This window comes from Vigna angularis, chromosome 8 (genome assembly GCF_016808095.1).
Source record: "Vigna angularis cultivar LongXiaoDou No.4 chromosome 8, ASM1680809v1, whole genome shotgun sequence".
NCBI lineage: Eukaryota > Viridiplantae > Streptophyta > Magnoliopsida > Fabales > Fabaceae > Vigna > Vigna angularis.
Window position 1 is genome coordinate 15,534,646 of NC_068977.1, and position 8,957 is coordinate 15,543,602.

At 32.9% G+C, this 8,957-nt stretch overlaps 1 protein-coding gene and 1 pseudogene across 2 annotated transcripts; one reads left to right on the forward strand and one right to left on the reverse strand.

Moving 5' to 3' along the window:
- The first annotated feature begins 2,511 nt into the window (after positions 1-2,511).
- Positions 2,512-5,866, forward strand: LOC108344996 (myb-related protein 2). Of its 2 annotated transcripts, none has more exons than XM_017583543.2 (7): positions 2,512-2,949; positions 3,112-3,328; positions 3,411-3,487; positions 3,935-3,992; positions 4,117-4,189; positions 4,288-4,357; positions 4,948-5,866. In XM_017583543.2, the coding sequence occupies exons 2-7, from the start codon at positions 3,115-3,117 to the stop codon at positions 5,698-5,700; spliced, it is 1,245 nt and encodes a 414-aa protein (XP_017439032.1). In that variant the 5' UTR covers positions 2,512-2,949; positions 3,112-3,114; the 3' UTR covers positions 5,701-5,866. The 2 variants fall into 2 exon arrangements, with proteins under 2 accessions (XP_017439032.1, XP_017439033.1); XM_017583544.2 differs by having other exon boundaries at positions 4,951-5,866.
- A 1,300-nt stretch (positions 5,867-7,166) lies between these two features.
- Positions 7,167-8,749, reverse strand: LOC128193732 (uncharacterized; annotated as a pseudogene).
- Positions 8,750-8,957: the final 208 nt, after the last annotated feature.

Below are 8,957 nucleotides of genomic sequence, written 5' to 3' on the forward strand. Positions count from 1 at the left end.
AAATTCTAATAATAATTTCAGGATTTTTTATATATATCATTATCATTCTATATCACCACTATATAGGTCACTATGAAACACAAAATGTATTGTCTTTATTTTTTCTGTATTTTGATTATATCATGTTCCCATGTTTTTCTTATACATCCTCTGTTAAACAATAAGATAAATTGTTAATCCTAATAGCCTACATTTTATAAAATTGATAAAGGAAGGTTCGTTCTGAGTTTAATTTTAAGAGAAATACATACATAGAATAATTTTATATTATTTAATTTGGAAACATTATGCATATCATATTTATTATATATTAATCATAAAGTTTATAACTATCTTAAAAATTATACCAATTACTTTTCAATAGATTGATAATCTAAAAGGTTTTTATATTACCATCTTAATAATAAAAAAAAAAACTTATACTTAACATATTACTTGCATTTTGTCATCACGAGACACGATTAAACTGTTCTATTTCAACATTCGATTCTTTTGACATCTAAAGACACGATACTCTTGTAATGCAACATTCAATTCTTTTATGAAAACTGATTATTTTGTGCACTGATTAAAAGTTTAAGGATAATTATTTGTGTAGTTTGAGACTCTGAAATAAAAATCACATTGCACTGAGACGATTACAATGAAAAAGCAACTTAAAGTGGAGAACAACACAACCACTCAACCACTACAATATCATGAAAGTGAGTTAAAACTTGAAAGTGGTTCTCCACTCATGCAACAATAAATGGAACTCAATATTTTCTACCACCTACTCTATTTTCTCTTGTCTCTCTATATTTTCTAGCTAATTAATTACAGAGACATACAAACATGGTCTGAAAGGAATTTAAAGTCTCTGTTGAGTTTTTCATTCCTGTTCTTTTCCTGTCTCTTCAAAATACATTGGATATTGATTTTGATGTTTTAAAGTATAGTAAAAAGATTTTTAAATTACCAAGTGTATTTTAATGTTAAGAAACAACAAAAATACCCAGATAATTTGTACTCGTTTGAGAGGACTTATCAATTTTCATATCATATTTTAAAATATTTTTCACTTTTCCCTTTCAATAAATTAATTTAACTTGATGATATAACAAGGATAAAAAAAAGGGCCATGAGATAAACTAAACAAAGTATAGAATGAATAGGTTTATCAGTTCAGGAAAGTGTAAATTTCATGTTCTGACACAGGTTTGGTAGAAACACATTTTACTTAACACATTGATGGTTAAAATTGATCAAAAACTTCAAAGTAAGCTGGTGACATCTGCCAAAGTTTGTGACCTTTAATAAATTTCAACCAGCAAGAGTGAGTTGGTTTAAAAGAATATGTGAAAGAGTGTGATCCTAGTATTCATGTGTATCTGCATGGATTCAAAGAGAAAATGCAAGTCCAACCACTTAAAGACAAGTGTTCCACTCCACTGGTTACAAATGTCCTAAAAGATTTGCAATTATAAAGGAACCAAAGTACACTCACTAGTCACTAGTCTTTTGTCTTGTCATATGGTCCCAGCAACTTAGGATTCGTCAAGGCAAAGCCGGCAGCATGAATACTTCTACATCCTCTCTTTTTTTCTCAAGTTTATTCTCTATTGGTCACATAAGCACCAAACTTACCAGACAAGACAAAACAGAATGTGTTCTTATTCTGTTCCTTTCTTTCATAAAATAAAATCAAAGGACTTGAAGAAAAGCATCTCTCCATTATAATTCCTTTTCTTCAATGTATCTTCAACATATCTATTTCATGATTTTCTCATTACAACATCACTGTTTTCTACAGTTTCCAAGTTTAGCTAATTTTACATTTTAATCTCTCTCTAGTTTATACCAAACAAATTTTGTTTACTTTCATATTGAAAGGAAATATTTGATTAAGAAAATCTTTTTATTGGAAAATAGTATATCCTCTGACATACACAGTCAATGTATATAGAATTTTATATTTGTTTGACTAGACATTCTCTGTTAGTATTTGTAAGGAAATTTACCCTTCAATCACAAATTGTTGATTTTTAGAATAAATACTTTAACACTCTTACCTGTCATGTTTTCTTATTGGTCCACACTAACCATATACTGAACTTAAACTCCTTTTTTTTTTCAAAGAAAACATAATATTCTCTGTTGATGTATTACTTTATATTAAAGAAGTCCCAAGTGATTTGGTTTCCTCAGCTACAATCTCCAATGTAGATTGAATTCAGCAAATTTTCATTGGCATTATTGAAGAAATTGCTGGATAAATTCATCTACTATAAATTGTCTCAATTACCTATGCTAGTGAAAAGGACTAAGGGGTTGGAAGCCAAGAATATTTCTTGAAAAACATAGGGGAAGAAGTGTGGTTTCTGATGCTTTCAAGGAAAAAGGAAAAGTTGATTCTATAATTCTAGTCACAGAATTCTTCTCTAAACTTTTGGAATATGATTCCTGCATTTGCCAGTGGGACAAAAACAAATGCAGGTGCACACTGATATAAATTGATGGGTCAATTTTAATACCAAATGCAACGTGTGAGGTGAGGTGTCACAGAAAGTATAATGCACACAATTCCAATGGACAAGTGCTTCCTCCAAATCAAAAGTAGAACTGAAGAGAGCCCACATAGAAGAAAGTAAGAAGAATGACATCTCTTTTCAAGTAGCTACGAAATATATTGGATCAAGTTCAGTTTTTGAGTTGCTTCTGTCCAAGATTCTATGCCTCACAAGGCCACTTTCCTAAGGGCATTTTCTTTATAAGGACATCATTGAGTACAACCAAGGCTTGTGAAGATCTTGTCAAGGAGAAAAAAAGACATGCAAGAGCAGTTGTAGAAACTTTCATATATTTTAGTTGAAACACCAAAGAAGTGCTCTTCAAGATTACAGGACAATCATATTTCACTTTATTTATAAGGTTTAGCTGTTTGGATCCAGAAGGGGTGTTACATAACAGGTAGATATATCATTTTATACGTAATAAAATCTTGAGGGCAACCCTCAAACAGTAAAGTTTTTGCCTTGTCAAAGTTTTAAGTTGGAGTCTTGTTGGTTGCCCTTTGAATATTTTCTTGTGCTTCTATATAGAGTAATAATATCATATTTTTTGGCTTGAAAGATAATGTACCATCAGCAGCAGCAGCAGATAGCAGCAAGAAACTTGCATGCTTTAAGGATGCACAGCCACACTGAGAGGCATATGATGATGCAAGGAGGCAATGGGGCTTGTGATTCAGGACTTGTTCTTTCAACCGATGCTAAGCCTAGACTAAAATGGACACCAGATCTTCATGAACGGTTCATAGAAGCAGTCAATCAACTTGGAGGAGCAGACAGTGAGTCAATGAAAATGATGAACAGTTTTTGAATCAGAAATCTACAATTTCGAAGCTTATATTGATTCCTCTTACTTTGCAGAAGCTACACCAAAAACAGTTTTGAAACTGATGGGGATTCCTGGACTTACTCTCTACCACTTAAAGAGTCATCTACAGGTAACATATTATTCCAATTACCAGAATAATTAAGATAACTTTTATTTAATTTTGGTGATGTTATGTGTTTCGGTATACCAATAATCTCGTTTAGGAGTCGAGATCAAGGATAATTTAAATACATTTTTCTCCTTCAATTATCTGATACGTTTTTAAGGATAAGACTTGACATAAGTTTCAAACTCTAAAAAAAGATAATATCTCAGATGCGGTGATTAATCCAAACACCTAGACAATCTGTTTCTCATATTGCAGAACTTGCTCACTATTCTATTTTAACTGGTGAACCAATTAGCTTTTGTAACCAAATTAAAGTTCAATAACATCAAAACCTCATTCTAGTCACTGGCATTTACTGGGAAACATAGCTGAAATTATTTGTATTAGTTATCTTGTTAGTGCATATGTATTTGTGTGTACTTATTAATTTCTCTTTCCCCTTGGCAGAAGTACAGAATCAGTAAAAATATGCATGGACAAACCAATACTGGCAACAATAAAATTGGTGAGAACTTCTCTTTTGATGTGTTTTCCATGCATTTTTAATTGAATATCATGAACTACACAGAACCTATCTTTACTAATCATATAATTTGAAATTTAATTTATCTTACCGGTATCAACTACAGAAGCAACAAGCAGAATGTCAGAAGCAAGTGGAATTCAAATGAAACATTTAAGCATAGGCCTACAGACAAACAAGTAAGAAAACTTTCAAGTTCTGTCATCAAGTTTCCAATGTTCAAAATGAATTCTCTTTAATGCGAAGCAACACTAACAATAATAGATCCTCCATCCAGAAATTCAGAAATTAATGATGCCTTACAGATGCAAATCGAAGTACAAAGAAGACTGCATGAGCAGCTTGAGGTATAGAACATCTTTGAACTTTTAAACTTAATTTATATTGATAAACTACTAAATAAGTAAGAAAACATTTGAAATGGTCACTTCTACTTTGAATTTGAATGTAAGATTTTAAGCAAAAGTAAAATATAATACATACATAATGAAAATGAAAATTTGTTGAAAAATTCAAATTTGAGTCTAAGTCTCATGTCGAATAAAAATGAGAAAGTTGAGCAAAATATAAGATAGAAGTCTCAGAGATCTATTTCTTTAAGGTTTTGAGTTGGAAGAGTTGCTGAATTTCTTATGTGAATGAATTCAGGTCTAATTGTTGTTGTACTTTTCCCTGTGAATTCTCTCCTTTATATCAAAATTCATGAATTTGACTCGTAATTTTTATGTTATTTAATTTAGAATGGTAACAGTAATTTCATCAGAACCACGTTAGAAAACTTATTGTTTGAGTCTTGTATCTCACTGGTCTCAAAACTTTTACTAGAAGCTGAAATATTTCACAATTTTGTTTTCAGAATCCAAAAATTTTCTGTTTTCAGTATACATTGGAGTTTGCAAATTGTTTCTGTTCTGATTCTTTTTCTTCACTCTTTAAGCAGGTACAGCGACACTTGCAGCTAAGGATAGAGGCACAAGGGAAGTACCTTCAGGCAGTGTTGGAAAAGGCACAAGAAACACTAGGAAGACAAAATTTAGGTGCAGAGGGTGTTGAAGCTGCCAAAGTTCAATTATCTGAACTGGCATCAAGAGTATCCTCTCAAAGTCTTGACACTAAATTTTCAGAACTGAAAGAGCTACAGGTTCTGTGGCCTCAGCAAACACAAGAGGGCCAAGCCACTGAGTGTTCAATGGGGAGTTTCTTGACATATAGTGAGGATTCTCAAAGAGACAGAGAAACACATAACATGAGCCTGAATCTGATAGCCTTCAATGGCCCTCCATTTTCAGTTTCAAAAGACTGTGTGGAAGAGTCAATGCATTTGAAGCCTGATCTCACATTGAGTGAAGATGTGAAGCAGAATATGATGTTTCTTTCCTCATCAAGTGATGGTAAAGTAGTGAAGGGAGATTTCTTACAAGAAGGGCCTTCAAGCCTCTTATCCATGAATGTTGGAGTTCTAGAAGAGGAAAAATTTGGGAGAACAACTCTTTCAAAGGAAGAAGGGTGGAAGGTAAGAAACAGCACTGAATCTGGGAGAATGGCAGTTAAATTGAACCATGAGAAGATTTCTCCAGATTATAGACTTCCAAACTTTGAAGTGAAACTGGACCTGAATTCCCATGATGATAATGATGCTTCTTCCCACTGCCAACAATTTGATTTGAATGGTTTCAGCTGGAATTGCTAGGACTTTTAGTATGTAAAATTTGGACATGAAAGGCTAAGAATATTACATGCTTAGTTCCTACTCCATATGAGTTTTCACTTTTGGGGAGTAACTTGCAACTAGTTTTTGGCACATGCCAATTACAACCCTTTGACAATAACTGAGATGAATAGAATAATTTGCTATATTCAAACGACTGCATTTAGAATTACTTATGTACACTACATCAAACAAAAGGCAGTAAAGAATACACTATGACCCTTTACATGTATGATCTTAATTGAAGAGTTCAGAGGTTATTTCCAAACTGATTTGATTATAAAAAAAGCAGTAAAAGATTATTTCTTTATCACCAACATAAACTTAGATGGGATTGTTGTTGGAATAAAAATAGTAACAATTAAACTTTTTGTTCTTACCGTTTTCTGATGGCAATTATTTAGTTTGATAACTTTTATCTGTCAGCAGCTTTCTTTTGTAGCCTCTTTTAGTTGTTGAATTTCATTTTCTTTTTCTCTCTTTTTAGTCTTGAATCTTGTGATTACTCCTTGATTGTTGGATGCACTTCTTAGATCTTCATCCCTGTTGTGTTAATCTTTGGGACCAAAATGGATATTAGGTTGCACTAGAGTCAACTGGAAATTGTTTTCCTGCAGAGGTACACGTTATGAGAAAATTTTTCTGTTATATTTCTGATAAACTTTTTTTTTTATCGGCAAAGTGCTGATAAACTTTTTCAAGAATTTTCACCAACAATTAAAACAATAAAAAATGTAAAAATGTAAAAGGAGATCAATAAATCTTTCAACCTAGAGAAAAACTCAAAACATAAGCTTCTATTTCAAAAATAGTCAAAACTTCTTAAAAAGGTCAACAAAAACCTATTTATGTTAAGACTATTCAACTAATGGACTTATTAAGTTCATCCAAGAAGCATCTAATTAGTTGAATAACAAATAATGCTCAAATAAAAATTCTAATTACATTAACAAAGACACAAATATAAATGCCCAATACAAGATAAACAATTTCTATTATAGTTGTGATTTGCTTGAAAAGTACTTGATATAATACTTGTCTTAAGTTTTTGAGATTGTGGAGTCCGAAGAAAATATTTAGTTAAAATTACAAGAAGATTAAAAGAGTGATGTTGTAAGATACTATAAATTTTTTTAATCGTTACTTTAGTGTTATATTTATTTACAGGGTTTAATATGATTTTAGTTTGTGATTTTGGATTTCGTCTCTCTTCGAAAAGTTTGTTCATTTTTATTTTTTTAATTTGAAATTCGTATTTTTAGTCTTTAAAAATCAACGGCTTTAAGTTTTCTGTGAAGTGATAAAAGGCGAGTCACGTGTGATATCACCTTCTCTGATAACTGTGTGTCACATTGTTTTTTTTTTTTTTAAATGAAATTAAGTATGTTTTCGTTTCTAAAATCCGATTAGGTGTTTTTGATGTTTGAAAACAATTAAGGTTCTTACCTTCCCCAACTTCTGGATTAAGAGTCACCAGCAGCAATGCCAACAGGGAAGCTTTTTCTATTCACGGCACCAGCATCAAGCTTGTGCTTTGAAACCATCTCATTGTCACGCATACAGGAATCACCAGATTTCTTCTTTGATATAAAGGTTACAGATGAAAGATCATCTAGAATATCATCCGCTTGAGATGCAGTTCCTTATTCAACTGCGAAAGGAAGGTCATGTATGTTTCCTTGTTTGATTTGTCATCCATTTCACTCGGAGAATCATCAAAGGTATATCGAGTGTATCTTGAAGGATTTCGAATGTAATCCGGAACTGCTAAATTAAATTCTTGTGACTTTGACAACTGGTCCGAAGCAGAACCTCCCAATGAAGAGGTCTTCATGCGAACATCCCTAGCTTCTTCGTGCCCATCATCATCATAATTATCTTTATCATCACATTTAAGGTTAAACCGAACCCGTTTCTGAGGCCTTCCAGAATTATCCTTACTCTTCAAAATTGACTTGGGGTTAGTAGCATCAAAATCCCCTGATCTGATTTCAGAAACCAAAACGTACTTAATTTCATTTCAAAAAAGAAAAGCAACGTGACACACAATTATCCGAGAAAGTGGCATCATACTTGTTTCGCCGTTTGTCACCTGAACAAAAACTTAACGCCGTTGATTTTTAAAAACTAAAAATATGAGTTTCCAAACTAAGAGGACGAAAATGAACAAACCTTTCAAAGAGTGACGAAACCCAAAATCACTTGATAATTTAGGCACTAAAAACATATTTAACCTTATTTATATATAGAAGTTCATGTAGTATTTTAATTATTCAATTAACGTCGTATTTAGGTAAGGTAATTTAGAAAGGTAATTAATTTATTTGAAGAATCTAAAATTTTTTATATATAAATGATTTGTTTGGATAATGTAGTTAAAAAGCAATTAAAATGTTGGAAATGAATAAAATAGAACAATTTTATATACCATAAAATATATAAAAAAAATTTGAAATTTAACTTTACTCTCACTTTAGTCACGAAGGTGAAGATAAATTGATTTAGGTAAGTCTGATAGGCTAAAAGCTTAATTGAGTTGGTTTGAGTTGAAGGTCGAAACATGTTGACCTAGGTAGTTGGTTGGATTGACGATCATGACGAGTCAACATAGGTTGAAGGTCGAGCCAATTTGTAGAGGCGAAGGTTGAACTAATTTGAGGCAAGTTGAAGGTTGATCCAATTGAATGAAGGTTGAAGCTTAAGATGATACAACCTTGCATAAAGGACGAGCTCATTCGACTCGACACAAAGGAGGAGTCGAGTCGATCGTGGTCAAGGTCAAGATAAGTCAACTAGCTTGAAGGTCAAGAAAATTAGACTTAGTTCAGGCCCAAGACCGAGACAAGTCACCTGGGCCGAAAGTCAAGACGAGTGAACACAGGTCAAAGGTCAATCCGATTTACACAGGCCGAAGTTCAAGTGGATTCGATGCAAACCGAATTCGAGCCGATTTGGTGTAGGACAAAGGTCGAGTCAATTTGGTGCAGCCCAAAGATCGAGCCGATTCGATGCAAACCAAAGGTCGAGCCATTTTGACACATGACAAAGGTAGAGTTGATTTTGCGCATGCCGAAGGTGGAGCCGATTCACCACAGGCCGAAGGTTAAGTAGATTCTACATAGGCTGAAGGTTGAGCCGATTCGGCACAAGCCAAATGTCAAGCCAGTTCATCCCAAACTAAGGGTATAATGGATTTAACCTACACTACAGGTCGAGTCGATTTTTGTCTAAACTGGAGG

Excerpts from the sequence above, each read along its gene's own strand:
- LOC108344996 (XM_017583543.2), top strand. The coding sequence starts at position 3,115 with ATGTACCATCAGCAGCAGCAGCAGATAGCAGCAAGAAACTTGCATGCT. Across the intron at positions 3,488-3,934 it reads ACTTAAAGAGTCATCTACAG|AAGTACAGAATCAGTAAAAA; the intron begins GTAACATATTAT and ends TCCCCTTGGCAG. Across the intron at positions 4,190-4,287 it reads ATAGGCCTACAGACAAACAA|AAATTCAGAAATTAATGATG; the intron begins GTAAGAAAACTT and ends TCCTCCATCCAG.